Below are 20,149 nucleotides of genomic sequence, written 5' to 3' on the forward strand. Positions count from 1 at the left end.
CACTGTGAGGAAGAGACTGGGAAGTTTTGCTTTCTAACTGTGTAAAAAATTATATGACCAATAAATACAGCCAACAGAAGAATTAAATTCTTATTCTATAGTAAAATAATAAATGACACACATCTCAAAATCTAATCATTCATCCAAGTGTGGTCGTCTATTTGCATTTGCATGCTTACAGCTCAGTGTGAGAGGCTTACCTCCTGTTACGCCTTCGTTAGTAGCATTGTAAGAATTTTTCGCTCGCCTTGACCACAGTGTACTGTTCAGTTTATAACTATTGTCATGTCTGCGATACTCATTCCAGCGGTTATTAGTCAAAATTGGACTTCTATCTGTTAGATACTGATCCCACAATAGCAGCATGATAAAGAGTAAAAATACTACACTCTAAAAAGTGCCACAGAAAGGGCCTTAAAACTCAATAAAAGTAAATATTAGTTAAAAACAGAAAAGACTTACATACGTATCAAATCAAGTCCCTAATTCGTGATTTTGTCATTTTTACTTACAGTAACCTTACCTATTTAAAACTGCTTTGCTTAGACCTCTTCTGCTTTCTCAGAAGGGGTTGCCACAGCAGGTAGTCCCACATGTCTGATTTCCCATCGTCAGCGATGTTTAATATAAAATCTGGAGTAAACTGTGCATATTTATTACTAGGGAACATTTGTGTATTTCTTTTTTGCTGAGAGAAGTTCAGGAAACAATCTAGCAGTTCACATTATTTTATTATCAGGCAGTTAAAGATTCGGCTTGCATAGCCGTGGACTTCAGGCTGTGGACGTCAGGCAGTCTGCACACAGAGAAGTGAAGTACAACTGATAATCAATCCATCCATCCATTCGCTTCCGCTTATCCTTTCCAGGGTCGCAGGGGGGCGCTGATAATTTAAAATATATATTAGACATATGGAAACAGGAAATATTTGTGATTGGCTATTGATGGTTTAGATTCAACGCTCCCTGATTTGTTCTCCTCGGGGTCCTTCTGCATGGTCACAGTCTTTGACAGGGATCAGGGATCTTGTCCTGTGTGAGAAAATTCCTCCCTACCTTACAGTTGTTACCAAGGATGTTTTATTTCCACGCTGATGTCAGCTTTAACTGACACAACAAAGTCTCTATTTCTTGTTGACTAGAGCACGCTGTTGTCATACACCTAAGGCCAAGCAGCCTGTCCTGTCTGAAAGTGTGTTGTGTAAGCGAATAGTAATTTATCTTCAACACATCACTAATGTCTATCACTCTTAGTTAACCCTTCACACGTGCTTGTATCCTTCTAATGAGGAGTGTATCAACTCTATGATGAGCATACATTACAATTAATGTTAAAAAGAAACTTTATTTTTAAAACAAAATTATTTCTAACACTTCCATATTCCTTGTAAAGGCTTACATGGTTGCGCTATGAAGACTTTTCCGGCAGAGACACAAATTGACTTTTGCTGCATTTCTGTGGGGAACAGAAGGTAGCCGTGTACAGTAAATACTGTTTGGCGTCTCCGGCAGCCAGTCCTGGCACACTGGAAATGGCAGGCAGGCAGGCAACGTCTGGCTTCGACTTGCGATGGAGTGTTTGACCTGACGTTCACAACCTCAAACCACGACCCTCTGCTAAACATAGAGAACCTCAGACCAGATGGCATGGCTGGAAACCCGAGCGCTTTGCTTTCGTGTTGGAGATTAGGAGGGATGCTACGCAAGCAGTGGAAGGCGTGACAGACAAAACCACTACTACCATGTTTTGGAGCTCTTTCTCTTTTTTCCCTCCCGCCTCCGGACAGGCAAACAAAAGTCTGCAGCAGGGGGTCGTTATTTAATAGAGTAGAATTAAAACCGAGACAAAGACAGACACAACACCCACCTCGGCTGGTTTGTCTCAATTCTGTTTTCATGACTGGCTTTTAAATTATCATATTAATCTGCCTAAGTAAAGGTTAAGAAGGTGAAAGAATAATATTTTATTTTATTGGCACGCCTCAGTGACGTGCAGAAAAGTAAAAAACACTGAAATTTTTAACAAAGCAAGAGTAAAACAACCACAACTGGTAGAAGAAACCAGATTTACTGGCCGGGAACCAAACACAACAAGGAGCACTTACATGTGTCATTAGATCTGACTCTGAATTGAAGTGAAGTTGTGGTGTCTTGTGTTTCCTCTTTTAAAATGAAGGGATGTGGGAGGAGTGCAGAGCAGATCGAGTGAGTAAGTTCATCCATCTAATTATATATGCAGCCTTATGGCTTCTGCTGCTACCATGAGGCGGTGATGATGGCAGTGACCGGCATATGATGTCAACAGGAGGGCTTAACCTTATTTATAAGGCTTTGCAAACCTTCAGGAGCAGAAACACTCCGGCAGAAGCCGACAAACCTTCCTCTCTCTTCAGAGGAACACCTCTAATGACAAGAGGAGTGAGGAAATTTTGATTTTCTTTACAACTCCTCATTGGATTTGTAATCAGAAGAATCAGAAGAAGACAGGAACTCTAAAACTGGTGAGTACAAAATGCAAAACAATTAATTGTTGTCATATGTGCACAGGAGGACGGAGACGACTTTGAACAGAGTAAAGAAACCAAGATGTTGGGTTTGTGCTTCTGTCTGCAGAGTAGTCCTTCATAGAAAGAAAATTCTGTCTTATCCACCACATTTCTGAACAGCAAATTGAGAACAGGGTTAGAGTTGAAGTTACGTTAATGTCCAAATCTTTGTATAGAACTATAGAATAGCTTTTAATAGAAAATAATATAATGCAAAAATGTATTTATGACTCTTATTTAGAAATGTATTATAAGCTAACATCTTCATATTTATTCACAGATCCATCCATTTTTAAACATATGACTAAAACTAAATGTAATCCTGCTCCTACCTGTAAATCTAGATCAGGTGGATGTTACATTTATTTGAAAGAGATGGCTCTGATGGCAAATTATCCTGGTCCAAAGAGAACAAAGCGTAATAAAAAACAATTAAAATCTGACCCAGAACCAATAACACTGATTATTGCCCCTGAGCCTGTCTGATAGGGTCAAGATTGGGTCTTTAAGAACTGAGAGAACCTGTTTGGACAAAGTTTTGAGTGTGTTGGCATGCTGAGGTGCCGTTTAAAGGACAAAAGACTGTACCGTACTTGGACAGAAATTTGAAACACTTAAATATTAGCATGGTTATTGTGTTTATTGGTGACTTTATTATCCATGTAGCTTTTTTTAAATTTATTTTTCTAAGTACAAAACTGTGACACTGAGCATAGTAGGGACAATGAAGCATGTGTGCTTCATAACAGCTACCAGTCTGAATAGACTAGACAGCTAGTAACTATCAACTATATATGAAGTATAAATGTGGTCTGTGTGAGGAAGAGGTAGTGGTCATTTTGTGTATGAACATCTGTCAGAAATCATAGCTCATAATAAAGCAATATCTGATTTTACAAAACATGGCAGAAAGATAATGCAGGGTTTTGTGTTCATTGAGAAGAAATGCTGTCACCATCAGTTTAAACTATAAAATAGCTGTTAAATACAACGAGGATTTAAAATGATCCACCACTAAAGGAAAGACTGAAGGGAGTGGATTTTTTTTCTACTGTGCTCCGTCACAGTCCCACAGAGACTCGTGTCCTTTCTCATCCTGTGAATCAGAAAAAAAGAAAAAAAATTTAGCTTTTCTTCGAAGAATGACTCCTATCCGATTCTCATGTTATGCTTTTCCTGTCAGATTATTTATGTTTTACTGCACAACACTCCACTGTATGTGAATTCCAGGGAAAACCTGGTTTGCAACTAAAGGTGACTGGCACATGAGTCAAAGATATATTATTCCACTTCTGAGAAACTTGGAGTTTATTTTCTTACTTATTAACATTTTCAGACTTCCCACCAACCAGTAACCATAGCACACAGGAGAAACTTTTATATTACGACTGCATATTTCTGTTTCTATAAGATCTCTTTTACCAATGATGAAAAGTTTGAATTGCCTATGTGCATGTTTTGTGTTTTGGTGTTTTTCAGCGTGGTATTTCAAATGAAAAGTGAAGAGTCTTCTTTTAAATTATTTGGTTTGACATTATTTTCATACTTAGGTCAAGGACAGAAGAAAAGTAAAAAAAATAACCTCATCATTTAATTTCTGAAGCGGAGTTTTGAAATCTGAGCGTTGTGCCATCCACCTTGATTACAAAAGTGTGGATGTGATGAGATGGGTTGGTCTGTTTGTAAAATTAGCCAATGAGCATCCTCCATTTTGAAAATCGGTATGACCAAGATCTATAAAATAGATTTTATATTTTGTTCAGTATGATCCAAACTGAGCGACAGTCCTTAAGTTTAGTAAGGTTCTAAGTCAGAGCTCTTTTCCTTATATACTGTACTTTGACAGGACCAGAAGTTTTTTGCAGTGTTATGAGCAACATTAACGTGGAGACTGACTCAAAAGTTTAAAAAAAAAAAAACTGGTTATATTTTACTACTGTTAAAATAGTTGGTACCGCAAAGGCCATAAAGAGAAAAACTAGTGTGCCTCTCCAAAGTCAGCCTGAGCTATGTCTTTATCCACGCCTCACCAGGTGTGGTTAACAAGCTTTATAGTTTAAGACAGATAGACAATAATATAAGAGAGAAAACCCCAACAATCATCTGCCCCAACCAATTGGGGAGCATACTAGCAACCAACTACAAATGGAGCCACTACTACAAAACTACTACAAAAGCCATTTCTACACAATAATCTCAACAAGAGTGGCTCAGCACCACAAAGTGTTATTTCCATTACCTGGCCAACAGCACTCACAAGTGATCCAACAAAAGTAGCTAGATTATCCACAGCACTAAAGGTAATAGCACAAAGCAATCACCTCATTATTTAGCATCCATCAACACTGGTGTACTAGATCTATAGACATGGCTACAACTACATACTATATGCTAATTCAACATAAGGCCCACCTGCTTCAGCCATAGGACCATAAATAATGCGTGGTCTCAACCTGATCTCTATTTCCTGCAGAGTTCAGTGCCACTGGTTTACTTTGAGCAACTCCCAAATGCACCATCAACAAAAAACTTTACCTACCTACTCCTCAGTGGAGTACCAGGCTCAAGGAAACTTTAAACGAAAACTTGAGAGCAGGCAGCAGACCAGAGATGTAGTCTACCAAACTCTGAAGCATACCCCAGGAAAACCCCCAAACATGATAAACTTAAACAATAAAGGAAAACAACAAACAAGTGCTTTGATGCCTGAAACATATCGACTAATGAGAGTTTGCTCAATCACAGTGAACACTGTAACCATCACTCACCCACTAAAAAAAACAATTTTTTTAATCTTTTCAAAAATATCCAAAATAGAGTCCAAAATATCCTGGATGAGCCCCCATCTTATGTTATGATATAAACATGCCGCAATATAAACATAAGTACTGACATCAAAGTTTCAAAAAGCATAGGTTTTATTTTACATTTGCTAAAATAGTTTGTATTGCAAAGAGCATGAAGACAAAAACTGGTGTGTCTCTCCAAAGTCTGTATCAGACATGCCTTTATCAACACCTCAATGGTCAATTCAGCCCAGGCAACACCTAAAGACTCTTGCACTGCCACTGCAAAAAGAATAGGGGTTTCAGAGGGGTGTAACAGCAACCACAGCGTTCACCATCTGGTAGAATAGAAAGCAGGTTAAAGGCATTTCTGCACAGGCTTTACGTTTCTGACCTAGAAGCTGTGTCCATTCTTTATGCTCTTTGTGGTTTTTAGTGAGGTTATTATCTCATGTCTCTGTGGTGCTCATGATCGATCACCACACTGCATCACTAATGAGTTTGTTTTAATGAATTCTTGAGGTTTTTTTGGGTTGTTGTTTTTTTGTTTTCTCACCAAAATTTTACAGTTAGCCTGTTTTCTGTTTTGTGGGGGACGCTCATTCGCTGCTGGATCCTAATGTCTGAGAATTGCCGATAGTGATTCATCCTTCCTGTAATCCAAACTAAATACAAGCAGGTGGTCCTGTTATCATAGACATATTCACAGACAGCACAGTTTGGTACTAAAGACTGCTTTAGAGAGTCAAATACCTTCAGTGTCTCCCTTTAAATGCTAATCTAATCACAAGCCTAAACCCATAAAGACTGTTTAGCAAGTCAAAACTGCTCAAAACCACTTTCTGTCCTCTCCATATTCTAATCCAGTTTGCTGGCAGTGCAGCACTAACCATAATCAGATCTAATTGAGTTTAGGGACTTGATTGCCTTGGTGGGATCCAAGAGTGACACACCAGCAGATTATGCACACCCATGTGGGGACATCTGCAAAATTCACCCTAAGAGCCTGAGAGGCAGACAGCAGGCGCCTTCCCCTGGTCTCTCCATGATGCTGGTGTTCGGAGCTCTATGCTGCTGTAACATTCATCCTGCTGAGAGTTAATGCCAGAGAACTGCAGGAATGACTTCTGCTGAGCGTTGCTCTTCCTCTTCAGTTACTTGTGCTGACGTATGATATCGTTTTTTTAAGTTGCTGGCTCCTGGTGGGAGTTTAGATGACACATCAGTGAAAACAGGCAGTTGGCTTCGATTAATAAAGCCAACTGAGGAACACAGCTCTCTTTGCCTACAACATTACCACTGCAGACTTCGTTCAAGCCTTTCTATCATTCACAGAACCACACAGACTACACCCATGCCATGTATTTTTATAAAACAGCACAAGTCAAGAACTTATCAGTCCCGACACATATGAAACTATCCTGCATAAACTTTACATTAGTGCAGAGAAGTCATTATAAAAATATACACTATGCAAGAATGTAAACAAAACTTCACTTAATGTCTTTAGAATATTTCAGGATCCCGCTGTTACATAACGACAAAGAAAGTGGCAGTCTAGGGGATTATTAAAACCAACTGTGGAGGCTACTCGTTCCCAGTTAAAGAGCTAACGAACAGCAGCAACCCCACAGACATCCAGCGGGCAGGAAAAATAACTGAAAAAGAAGCAATTGCAGTTTTTTCACAAGGTTTATTCAAAAAAATTTAAAACGTAGATGATATAGAATAAATATTCTACCATCATTTCAATCTGATTAAAATCACTCTGTAGGGGTACTTTATGTAAAAAAAAAAAAAAAACATGAGGAAAATTTCAACCTTCAACACAAGGGGGCAGATTTACCCAGTGTGGTTACACAACCCAATTACCTGTATATTCTTCTTTGTACGTTAAAAATTATTTTATTGCTCCTAATTTTCTAGATTGTTTTTCTATAAGCGCATATCATCCAAATATAATAGCAACATAGTAACGCTAATGATAACATTAGCTTGAGACAATCTGTTGAATGGAAATAGTCAAACATATCTATGTAGTTTAAAGTAGTAAAAGAATGTGTTGCTAATTTGAGTCTGTTGCACTTGTTCTTGTGATTTAAGTGTTGCTATCAGTTTGTGGAGAGTGGCTAGCTCTAACAGTGCTAGTCGCAGCAGCCTTCTTTCTTTTTTACGTCACCAGGTTATTTATTAGCTTACTGCGAAACAGTCTTCATACCAAGTCATTACTGTGCATGTGTTGTTTGTAATAATAAAATAGTAAATGTAAAAAATATCATAGATAATGAATAGTAAAATAGTAAAATTTTATGGAGCTTTTCTTCTTATGTCTGACATCACTGGCGGGCGGTGTTGACAGGTGTCTCTGGGTTGCAGTCCTGGTTACTGGTGGGTGGTGTAACATTACAGCTGGTGTTGTGCATTAATAACATATGAATAAGTTTGATTGAGTTATTTTTGTGCCGCTGTGTAATGTCGTGCAGCTGACTGGAACGAGTGTGTGTTTGTAATCATTCCACCTTGAAGTGAGGCATGAACACTCCTGTGAACAAGAGTTGGCCTCACACTCTGAACAGACGTGATGGCACTTGCGCGATGGTAGCTGGAAGACTCGCCCTAAATCACAAAGGAGTTTTCGCTGTGAGGAATGGAGGCCGCGGGGAAGGGTGATGGATGAAGATGAGTGAGCGATGATGAAGAGACCAGGAGTAGTCGCTACCTCTCCCTCGCTCAGGGGTGGCCTTCCCCTCGCTCTCATTTTGACCTCTGGCTTACCTCCTCCTCCTCGCGGCCCTGTCCTTGCTCAGTGGTGACATGTTTGACCTGAGGAATTCAGGAATGTACAGTTTGTATTTGGATGGACAGAAACTCTCAGCCTCCCACCCTCTTGTTTTACTCTCATTCACTTTATACAACCCACGCCCACCACAGGAACACATGCTCCACCACCGTGGTCCAACCACAAACAGTAATTCCTTGACTATGAGAGCTGCTGCAGACAGATTCCCAGAGTTTTCTACTCCCCACCCCAGCCTCATGACCAGCTGACACGATTGGAAATTCACTGCATGCTTATCAGAGTTTGGGTGGAAGGAAGTTGTTTTAAAGAGTCAGGAGAGCCACTGGGCTGCACCAAGGCCTGGTGTGAGATAAAGAAGGATTACTTTGAGCTGTGAACCATACAAAGCTACTCTAGCAGAGTCCAAATGTTTCCTCAGTGTTGTGGCAGGTTTTCTGTTGAGCATCTCCTTAGACACCCCTCACCTGACCGTGTTGTGACGACTTATAGGAGATGCAGGGGCTCTCAGGAGGGAGTCAGGGCCGTGGATGGGGGTGCACGCCAACAGTACATGGCTTTGTGTGTAGAATTGTTTTCAAAAGCAGAGAGGCAGGGGAGGCGGGGCGCCGTCGCACAGATTAAAAGCGGACATTTGTTTTGTGTATGTGGTGCTCTGCCAAAACCCAGCAATTTTCTGTGAATGTAAAACAGCTTTCCTGGCTCAGACCCCACAGGCTGCTTGCTGCCAGGAAAATACTTTTTCTTTCTTGTACCTGTTTACATGCAGGTAAAGTGGCTTTCACAGGCCAAAAGCACATGAGAGCTTTCTTTCCAGCCTCTGGAGGAGGAGTAGGGACATGGACATGTTCCCGCCACAGACCTATGGCATTCCTCTGTTTGTCCTCTGGTGTAAAGAGGATCTGCTGGACTTCGTGTTCCTGAATCAGCTCCAACCAGAGGAGCTCATAAACTGGAAGGAACTCGACTAATTTGCAGACAAACTGTGGGGAAAACGACTCCCCTGATTCCCTCTGGCATTAATCATTCACCATCAAATGTTGACTTGTTTTATACTGCGAGCAGTGACTGGGGAGGGAACAATGGATTCTGTTTATGATCACTAATGAATGAAAAGCGCAGCAGAAAGCTCTGTTGCATCACCGCGTCCAGGGCTCATGTTGGCAGCCTGCAGGTTTAACAAATAATGTGTTCATTGTGTGCTTCTCATGTTCATACAGTGACCTTTACAGTGAAGCTGCTATTTCTGGGTAAAAATCAAGGACGCATCAATAGACCACAGTCGCCAAGCCAAAATGTTTGAGATAATTGGGTAAATTGAAAACACAGCCTGACTCAACTGCACCAGTTGCCTTAGACTCAGAGTCCGTGCTGCAGGGAAGCCCTGATAAATATCTATATGTGCATGAAGGAGGAGCGCAGCTCTTCTGAAACTCCAGGAGGCTGTCAGTAATGTTAGCTAAACATTTTCAGAGCGCACAGTGGGCTAATCTTCACCTTTCATGCTGCTCTTTACGCTTAGAGGAGCTGATGAAGGCTCGGGTTAGCTGGTACACTGATTAAAGCTGTCCCAACATAAACCCAGGTCCAGCTCTTTAAATACAGACAGCCAGCCAAGACAGAGTCTGCATGTAACTCAAGGAGGGTCCAGCTAGGATGTTTTAGCTTTATTTATTCATATCTGTTTGGCTGGACAAGAGAAGAAACATCTAAGAGAGAAGGAGGAAGAAGGAGTGCAGGACAAACATCAGGAGTTACAGAAACCAGCATCCATTTACTTTTCTGGCACATGCTCAGTGAGGTGTTTGTTGTGCAGAGAGCCTGAACACTGTCAAGTATTAGGCCATCTGTAAACAGGTCAGCATGGACGCTTCTGTCCCCAAAACACAATCTAGTGGAGGCTAAAATGCTAACATTGAGATGTGAAAATGAAGCTTAGAAACCCTTGTGTTTTATCACAGTGGCTTCATGCAGTTTGGATGTCGACTTTAGAGAACTCACTATTATACCTCTCACACATGGATTGATCAGCTGATGGTCCAAATGCATCTCTGAGATCTTATCTGGATGTTTTCCTCTTTCTTATTGACAAGACTTTCAGATATCTTTCATCTGCTGTAGAAAGTCTTTTAGGCCTCACATTCTTTTTTTTGTCCTTCACTTGTCCAGTTTCCTCCCTTTTTTAACTGACACTTCACACTGTGCTGAGATATGCTAGGTTTTTAGCTAACAGCTCTTTGGGAATCACCTTGTTTATGCAAAAATACAATTTTATGTCAAACTGTGTTATCGTTGGCATTTTTCACAGATTCGGCTACAGAAATGGGAAGAAACACTGTGTTTTTCTGATGCTAGTAACAACGAGCCTCAAGATACAATTTTAAATCTGTTCTTTGCTTAGTTGTCTGTGCTATGTAGACACAACACTGGTTTATCCCTTTAGTTAGGAGTCTTTTTATGCTTGAATTAGCCATAGGTCAGAGTTAATGGGCTTAACAACAACAACAAAAAAAATAATTCCTCTGAAAATGGTCAGTACAAGGACTGGACTTGAAATGAGTCGAAAAGCAGCCAGAGTCCAAAGAAGAACTGTGAAAGCCTGGGGAAGTAATGCTAAAGAAAAAAAAAATGAAATACACAAAGTCTGGCTCAAAGAAATAAAAAGAAATGAGGGGTGGCTTAAGACTTTTGCACAGTAGTGTAGATCATGTGGTTTTGATGCTGTTGGTGGATTCATGCTACAATGAAGGATAATTTATAAACTGTAATTATATCTAAGTGGAACTCCTGTTTGGGAATCGGTGCTAACATTCCTGAAGAGAAAGCCAAGAAATGTTTGTGTGCACTCAGACGTCAGTTGGCTGAAACGTCAGTAACATCAATCTCCTGTCTATTGTTTCTAATCATGCTTCGAACCTAGCGTTTCCATGGCGCTGGGTTAGAAAAACTTGTACAATTGCACATAAATCTCAGCTTCAAACATGCGAAAAGTTGATGCCACATGCTCGAGTAAACATTTTTTCCCACCAGTGATTTCCCCGCCACAGAGATAAGACCCGCTGAGTGTGCACTGGGCTGCGTTTTTCTGTGAGATCTGGTCTTAATTGTGGGAAGCGACAGCTGGAACACATTGCTGATATTTCAACGAGTGTCAGTCAGATCAGGGTAGGGCGATGGCGCTGCTGCCCGCCGTGATTGTCTGACTTACTCTTGTTTGCTCTCACATATGTGGGGGTTAACTTAGGAAACTTGGGGGCTCCACTTGAAGCCAGAAGGTTGATGTATAGATTTGTATTCTGATCATCTAATGTTTACATACTGAGTAAAACAGGTCTGTTAGTTTTCTCAGCGATCAGAACATTGATGTGTTTCACTGAAAAACTGCACTGTTAATGTATTTCATAGATTAAATGATTTTATTTTTTTAAAAAGCAGCAGTTAAAAGTATAAATTCAGCTTACATCAGGTGTGTTATGCACATTTCTCAGACAAAATTAAATAAAACATGTAAATCCGGTGCTTTTGCAAGACATCGTTACTCAAAGCTGTTTTAAACAAATATGCCGTTCAATCCACAAACTATAAAAAATTTCTTCTGCTTTCAGGATGACGTGCCGCGTGTTTTAGCTGTAACTCCTCTGCCAAACCTTCAATATAATTCAAAATTCATTGCTTCATTTTGGCTCATCAGATTTGAAATTGCTAATTTGTCACAAATATTAACAGTTTTAATGGCTTGTCTTAAAGGTTGTTGTTAGAGCTTGAGTGGCAGTGTAGCCAATTCTCAGACTAGCTTAATGAGGTCATAATGTCTAAAAATCACACAAAAAAGAAAAACTCTAATTCAACTAACTTAAGTTGTTAATAATAATAATAATCTCATATGTGGGACATGTATTTTGAAACATCAGTTTAAACTTCACTCTTGTGTTGCTTTAGCTCTTTTGCATGTCCGAAAATCTTAGAAGGCCTCTCACCTGAGTGCTGGCCAGGTGTGGTGGGTGGAGCTTCACCTTGCATACCAGGCTGCATAGCTCAGGGGTTAGAGCACTGGTCTTGTAAACCAGGGGTCGTGAGTTCACTGTAGCCTAACATTATGGAAAGTGTACTCACTGTTTCCTGGGTAGAAATCCTCTGTGGCTCCTTTATTGTTAACCTTGGTGACGCTTCGAAATGGAGTCTAGAAACTGCTAGGTGGCTATGTCCATCTTTCACATACAGTCTATCCATGGATTTACTATGAGTATTTTTTTTAGCATCATGATGGAAACCAGCTGCTTCAGTAGGCTTTAAAATACAGAAGTGTATTGTTTCCAGAGTGTAAGTCTCATATTTGCATGTTAGGTTTCTCCCGACTTATAAATCTGATCTGTTGTAATTAAACTGAATCATTTCTGTCAGCAGCTCCGTCCCCACACGTTGATCTCTACACCTGATTACAGGAATCTGATCTAATCTGATCTAATCACGTTAAATACGACTCAGCTGGAAACATTCCTCATGTGTGAGGATCAAACAGCCTCAGACCACCAAGACTGTCATCGCTCTTATGTAAGCTCGGCGTATGGAGCTAATGCAGAGCTACACTAGATACAGATGAATCTGAACTTTTCCAGGATTTTTATCTTTATTTTACGTAACTTTAAGGTTGTTAAACTTCCCTTTTCTACTCTTAAGAACAAGTCAGCCCATGAAATATTAGAATTAAAAGTTAATGAACTTTACAGTGAAATGTTATCAAAATGTATATAATTTAATTACATCCCATTTGCAAATTAAGATAGATGAAAGTACAGTTTTGCATACTTGTTAACGGAGACTCTATAGCGTCTCACTCACAACAATATGAAACAATAATGGACCGCTCGACTTTCTTCATAGTTTCAAAATGTCCTGATCTGCAGTGTGTTGATACACGTGATTTGTTTTCTGTGCACGTCCTCGCTGCACTGACAGGTAAGGGCTGAACCTGCCAGACCTCATCACCCTCCTTCGATTTTGTCCTCAGAGGCATCGTACCTGAGACAAACCACCTAACTCCTCGAGTCTAAAGGCCAGTGATGGCTCACGGTCGCTGCTGACACCGGCTGTCAGAGTGGATCGCTCATAAACCATCACCAAGTTTAGGCGCAGCGACGCTGCCATCGCCTGATATCACAGACTTCACCTTTGGTTTTACTGAACTGAATATTGAGATTTAAAAACGAATTACAGTCGAGCTGTGATCAGCACTGAAGAAAAGAAATAAAAAAAATACATGTTCTGCTTTAAGTTTTTCTGACTGGCTGCCCCTCACATGTGGAGGGTTTGAAGAACATGTGGTGGGCTCATGTGCCTCTCATGGCCTAACAAAGATATTCCTGCTATGATGTCATACAGAAAACCGGGTGATATTAAGAGCTTTGTGAGGGGTTGACATGATTTTTTTTATTATTTAATTTAAAAAATTAATCATTTAGTGATTAAATGATGCAGAGTAGGGTGTGGGCTGATTTTCCACTAAAATCCAAAAGGTGTGATGCTATTTTCTCAGTGTGCAACACATTAGCTTACATTAGACACAGAATATATACACTAGTGTCTGAAGTTATAAAAAGTTGCTTTAAAAATGTGTTTAAATGTCATTCATGTTTTTTACATCACAACAATATCCTTGTTGTGATGATTTAGACCTTGATAACTGTGCAGTGACAGTGTGAAAGGCTGACATGCAGCTGCAGGAATGACTGACTTTAGTAAGTATGTGCTGCCGTCTGTGGCCTCAGACTCTGTGCTGTTGGCACTAACTGACCTCCGTAGATCCAGCTGTGGTTCTTGCTTTTGTTGCTGCTTGAGCGCCACCTTCCTGCCATGTTTCCTCCTCTGCTCCCCTCCCTGAAGGAGGCGTGAGGAGGTCCTCCTCTCTGTTAACAAGTCCTCCCCTTTCCCGTCTCTGACCTGCAGCAGCTCTCAGGCAGCATGCAACAAATGCTCCCATCAGAGCGACCTGCAGCACTGCAGTCGGGTTCACCTTTAACCGCTGTAGCTGCAGCTGGATGACCTCCCTGCTCACTCTATGAGGAGGCTTTAAACTGGGAACAAACCAAAGAGGAGCTGCTGGATGAGTTTTGGCTTGTTGGGATTGCTTTTCCCCCCCTAAAGGTGTCATCACCTGGATTTTCTCCTGAGACAGTTTGAGAAAGGACTCGTTTTCTGTGTTTTCTGTTTCTGTGCTGCTGTGGGAATGTAAGTTTCCTGTGAACTTTTCTTCTCGTGTTTGGGTTAAACTACTGTTTGGTGAAATAAGAGAGATGACTTTCTTGTTTCTTCTCTTTGCAGAAATAATGTTCTTCTCCAGGACGGTCCTGCAGCAGTGGTGCTTTGCTGTCTTCTTGCTCTGCTCTCCGGTGCCGCACTTTGGACGGCCGATTGATGCCCTGAGCAGCAGAATGTAAGTCTGGATTTCATTTTTGAGTCTTTTCATGTGTGTCCAGCAGCTCGCCTCATCATGGTGGGTGAGCTGCAGGCTGGAAAATGTGCTCGTTTGTGTTTAGTTAGCCTTCGCCCACCTGTATGTTTACCCAGAGCAGAGACCATCTCGGTGCGATAAACCCCTCCGACCTCCCTCGCTGTTTGGGAGTGAGTTGGATGAATAATGCTGATGTTCGGCTCGGCTTGGGACCAAACCAAACCTGCTCAGCTGTTTGATGCCAAGCAGAATAAATGCTCCTTCACGCTGCTCGGTCAGAATTTTAAACACACTTCAGGAGCTTTTTTTCCACTTTGGAAAGATCATATCGCTGAGATGGTTTTTGGATGTAAGCGTTGGGAGGATGCTCTGAGCCGACGCTGAAGGAGGAGGAGGAGAGCGGAGTGATTCAGAGCTCCGGGTTTTCCTTAACGGACTCCAGACGTTTCCCTTGCCGTGTGTGATATGTACCTAATGGGATTTTTGGGGGGACGGGGTTCACGCTACCTGGGTGGAAAGAAAAACAAGAGCGCAGTGAAGGGATCAAAAATCAGCCAGCGGTGGGAGCTATTGACCTCTGACCCTGTTTTCCGTAGACTCAATTGTAGTTCAGTATGTTTTCTTTAATATTAAAAAAAATAAGTGCAGACGGTTTTCTTTGCAAGCTCCTTTGACTACGATGACCTGGATGACTGAGAACCTTCACAGAAAAAAAAAAAAATTTTCATGGTTTTTCATTTTTAATTTGTGCTTCTCAGGCTGTCAAACGTGAACTTTTTGTATTCATGAAGCAGTTTTATGAAAGATAGGTCTCATTTTTTCTGTTAAGGAGTTACACGTTAACAAATGAATGATTGCACATTAATTTGTTTAAAGGTATTTCAAATTTTTAAAACTTAATACTATTTTGTTTTTACATCACCGGGTCAACATAATGACCTCTCGACTGCACTGACTTTATGTCCAAAGCATTTGTTGATTTTAGAGATATTAACAAAGTCAAACCGGAGCTTTTCTTTCTTGTAATACTGTTTTGAATCAGGAGATGGCGCCGTGATTAAATTTAAACTTTAACTGTTAAATTGGTCACCGAGTAAAAGCAAAAACTATTGGTGAAGCCAGAGCGCGACTAAAAAGGGAGCACATGTCTCAGCTAGCGCTGCCCCCTAGTGGTGAAAGTTTTAGTTAAAATCTGCAGCGAGTGATTTAAAAAAGTCCCTTTAAATCTGGAGCCAATAACAATCATAATAATAAAAATAATGATAATAATAATAATAACAATGACTGTCAGGATTTTGTGGTATTCTTCATTTTTTTCTGGGTGTCTTGTGGTGTGGTTGTTTTGGGCTAATGCAGGAATAATTCTAGTGTTTTGTTTGCCGGACAAAAAAAAGTTGTAAATTTCTTTTAAAAGGGGCCGTAACATCAGAAACATTCATCAGAATCAGAGCCGCCCGGTACTGTCAGCCATCAGGGCCGTGAATCATCTCTAACCACTCGCCGCTGCCTTTAGGAAACACTCGTCTTTCACTCGTCTCCCACAGAGAGAAACAATTAAGAGCCGGCAGGCTGAGGACGGGGGGCGCTGGAACGCTGCCACTGCAGGATGTCCCGGCCTGTTTTCCCGCTCCTCCTCCTCTCTGTGGAGTGTTTGATGTGACTGTTATTAAAGGTAAAACAGAACCAGATCGGCTTTCAAAGGCGGCGATTTACAGGAAATATCTGTATGCATATAAACACAAGCTGCTGTTGAGGCCGCCTGTGTGTTCTGCTCTGGATATTTTTATTATTCAGCAGGAAAAGCTGAATGAGAAGCGGCAGCTCAGTCATCAGGCTTCACTTACTCAGTTTGCTGTATGAAGCAGGGGGTGGAGGAGGGCATCACGGGAACCTCCGGTATCTGCTGCTAAAGCTGTTTGTGTGCTCACACACCTGAAGTGTCTGGGCGGCGTTGGCGCTCAGCAGTGTGCAGCCTTCGACCTGTGTCCGCTGCTCTGTTAGTCTCAGAGACTCGCAGTAAAGCAACATTGCGGCGAAGCCTGAATCCCTCACAGCTTTGTAGATCTTTGATTTGTAAAACTTAACAAGTTTCAGCATTTTTGAGATTATACCTCTGTGCTGTAACAGGGGATCCATCCTCGAACTGAGACCGCAGGTAACCTAACCTGCGTCACCGTGTAACTCTAACTCTACGTTGCTGTAACAGATTCTTTGCCAGAGTTTTTGAATCAGTGAGAGAATACAAGTCAGTGCATCAGTATGAAGAGTAATTATCATAGCCTCAGTATAAGGACTCACACGTGTCAGCATAGCCCTGCATGGAGCTCACGGGAGATGCTGCAGTGGATGTGAGGTCAAAAACCTGAGGGGCAAAACAAGAGAAAGCAAGAGTCATAGATAAAAGCGCTGCATGAATGTGTGTGTGTGTGTGTGTGTGTGTGTGTGTGTGTGTGTGTGTGTGTGTGTGTGTGTGTGTGTGTGTGTGTGTGTGTGTGTGTGTGTGTGTGAGTGTGTGTCTTCGAGTGGTATGATGATCAGCTGAGGAAACAGGTCCATCTACCCTTACGCACCATGGAAAGCATAAATCCTGACGATGGTGTCAGTCAACTTCAAAACCTAAATCAGCTGTTACCCCGTGTTGCGTCACAGCAGCCTGCCATCACTGTGATTCGTCTTGAAAAAAGTGGATGAACTTTAGGAGAGAAACTTAACTAATGTTGTGGAGGTGAAATTGTGTAGGCTCTGCTTGGATTCAGCATGTTGGTGGTTTGATTAAACCAGCATGAAACTGCTTGTTAAAAAAATAAGATGGATCAAATTTTAAGCTTAAGCTGCTTTAAGATGAAAGCTGAGTTAAACGGGTGAGTTTTAAATATGTGCTCCCTGGTACAGGTGTTATGAAGGAGGAAATTATCCACAGACACACCGTGTCAGGCTGTAAACTCACTGCTGGAGCCTCTGCTGGACGTCAGAGGAACTCCAGCTTCATTTTTTAGGCCTTCGTTCTTCAAACTGTGGAGTTTTAACTGTGGCGCTGCTGCAGTTGACACTAAACGATCGTAACGCTCATGGTGTTATTGCTGACTGAACTCCTCCGATGGGTTTTCAGCTAAAATCAGAGTCGATAGATTTATTATGACTCACTTTTTCAGTGTGGAGGAATGTGCAGCTTCATTTCAGAATCACAGCAGCTTTTTTTTTCTTTTTCCTCCACCACATTTAATTGGCACGAAGTGTTTGTGGCAGCAGTTTTTGTAATCCCTCAAGGGTCTGAGTGCCACGAATGTGCCGGTTAACATTCACGCTGATGAAGAGTGAAAGCGTTGGCTGCGCTCATGTTCATCTAAAAGGAGAGAAAACCCTCCTGGACCTCCTCGCAGGGCGGGGATCTTCTGTATCACTTTTAGAAGGCTTGGAAAGCAACGGCACGGCTGTGGTTTGATGAATCAGGTCATTTCTCTGCATGGATGCAACAGCGCTGTCCAAAAACAACTGGAGAGGAAAGACAGCAGCGAAACCTGTGTTCAAGAAATGCCGTCGAATTTATAAAGGAGAAGAAGGATACAGTTTCTCCGGCTGCTCCATTTCAAACTGTTTGCCTGTGCTGCCCTCTGCTGGTCAGTCAGGTCAACACTAAAATGCCAAAAGTATGTGGACAACAGGGAGCAACCCAAAATAATGCACATGTGTTTAGCTTCGTCAATAAGCCTGTAAAAACAAATATTAGACCAAATTTTTCAACAATAAAAATATTATTTTATTTTGCACGGTTCAGTTTGAAGTGCTTCCTGTGGTGTAGATGGTAACACTTTTGATTCCAGCAAGAGTCACAGGGTGTTTTTATTTAAGGAGAAACCTGCAGACATGAGCTCTGAAACATTTAAAAGGGCGTTGTTGTTTTTGTTTGATTGAAAAGCTTCATGTAAACAAACCTTCTTTCTTTCTTCTGTTCAGGAAACGCTCGGTGAGTCACGCTCAGCTGATGCACGACAAAGGCCGGATGATGATGGAACATGAGCGTGTTTTACTCCTGAAGGCGCTTTTGGACGAAGTCCACACGGCAGAGATCCGTGACCTCCCCATGCGGACCACAGGGGGAGGCGGGAGCAGCAGCGACGCCGGAGTCGGGATGCCGGGGGGCGGCCTGGGAATCAACCTCAGCACCACCGGCAGCACCCTGCACTCCAAACCCCCCGGAGGCACCAAGAACCTCCCCATCAGCTTCCGGCTGGAGGAGGAGGAGGGCACCAACCTGCCACAGGAGACCAACAAGTCGCAGACATACAAAGACGGCGTGAATAAAGTGTCGGGCAAAAAGAAGAAGAAATCGAGGGCTGGGAAGAGGAGGGAAGGGGAAAAGAGGAAGAGGAGGGCACGCTCTTTGGGGTGGAGGCTGGAGGATGAACTGGGTAGCGGACTCCACCTGGAGTGGAGGTCTCTGCTCGGCCTCCAGAGGGCGCTGCATTAAAACGCCGTCAGTCTCTGACGAAGGTGAGTCCAAACAGCTGACCTGGTTTTCAGAACATGATCACATGATTAGAGAGTTTTCAGAACACGCGTGTGCCGCATTACAGCCGCAGATACTGCAGAGTGCAGCAGTGCACTGACTCTGTGCTGTGTCAGTGTTGTGGAGCTGAGATGATGATGTCTGAAAAATAGGGCGGACAGTTAGAGCTCTGTAATTCACCCTGATTCACCTGTTTTTCTCCATCTCTGTGTTGCAGAAACCTTCGGACGGTTGGAGTGGACTCCTAAATGCTCACATTACAGACTCTGTAACTGTGATTGTTTGGAAAGAAATTGGAAAATATTTATTATGTGTAAATATTCTAAATATAGCAGAGTAGATAGCAGAATATGATAAGAAAATAAACCTTATTGACGCTCCGCAGGGCGACAGATTTTACTCTTTGTGAATCCTTGCTTTTCCCTTTTTTAAATTCCAATTATGTTCAGTTTTTTGCATTAATTTATTTTGTCTGAATGGTGTATTTATTTGGTAAATGTATCAAGGTGCTGCTGACCTTCTATATTTTTGTACCGTAATGCACTTTAGATATATAAATATAAATATATATACCATTAATTTTGCTCATTGACTTGTGTTTGTGGGTGATTGAAATGAAGAAAAACGACGGTTGTCTCTCTGTGTTACCTTTCAGTCGGTCTGTCCAAGGGTCCAGTTTATTTTTGTTTCTCTGCTGCTGTTTGTTCGATTGTTTTCAGTTTGTTGTCTTCGAACCGCTCTGCTTCTCACGGCCAAACATCACATGTGTACATAAACCAAACACGGCTTCATATTGTTGTTTTTGGCACTTGCACTGAGATAAACAGCCTGTACTGAATGGATTAAACATTTGACAGTATCTTTCTCTCAGCCTCTCGTGTCTTTGTTTCATTATTGCTAACACTTATCATTTTTCTCGACACCCACACTGAACAGCTCTATCTAATAAATGGTTCATTGTGGGCGTGGAGGAAAAATCACCTGTGGTGGATTAAACTTTAAAACTCGTCCTTATGGCTCATGAACTGTTTTTTACCTGTAATATCTTGTCTATGCTGTAAATAGT

At 41.6% G+C, this 20,149-nt stretch overlaps 1 protein-coding gene across 3 annotated transcripts; it reads left to right on the top strand.

The window, feature by feature from the left end:
- The first annotated feature begins 2,370 nt into the window (after nt 1-2,370).
- On the top strand, nt 2,371-19,932 carry pthlha (parathyroid hormone-like hormone a). 3 transcript variants are annotated; one of them, XM_026146658.1, is made up of 4 exons: nt 2,371-2,500; nt 14,447-14,558; nt 18,531-19,067; nt 19,301-19,932. In XM_026146658.1, the coding sequence occupies exons 2-3, from the start codon at nt 14,452-14,454 to the stop codon at nt 19,042-19,044; spliced, it is 621 nt and encodes a 206-aa protein (XP_026002443.1). In that variant the 5' UTR covers nt 2,371-2,500; nt 14,447-14,451; the 3' UTR covers nt 19,045-19,067; nt 19,301-19,932. The 3 variants fall into 3 exon arrangements, with proteins under 3 accessions (XP_026002443.1, XP_026002442.1, XP_026002444.1); XM_026146657.1 differs by lacking the exon at nt 2,371-2,500 and adding an exon at nt 14,059-14,353; XM_026146659.1 differs by lacking the exons at nt 2,371-2,500; nt 19,301-19,932 and adding an exon at nt 14,059-14,353 and having other exon boundaries at nt 18,531-19,265.
- The last annotated feature ends 217 nt before the right edge of the window (nt 19,933-20,149 follow it).

The sequence above is a fragment of the Astatotilapia calliptera genome, chromosome 17 (genome assembly GCF_900246225.1).
Source record: "Astatotilapia calliptera chromosome 17, fAstCal1.2, whole genome shotgun sequence".
Lineage (NCBI taxonomy): Eukaryota > Metazoa > Chordata > Actinopteri > Cichliformes > Cichlidae > Astatotilapia > Astatotilapia calliptera.

Bases quoted from the DNA above. Each gene is read 5' to 3' on its own strand.
- pthlha (XM_026146658.1), top strand. From the start codon at position 14,452: ATGTTCTTCTCCAGGACGGTCCTGCAGCAGTGGTGCTTTGCTGTCTTC. The intron at 14,559-18,530 runs GTAAGTCTGGAT...TCTTCTGTTCAG, and splicing joins GATGCCCTGAGCAGCAGAAT to GAAACGCTCGGTGAGTCACG.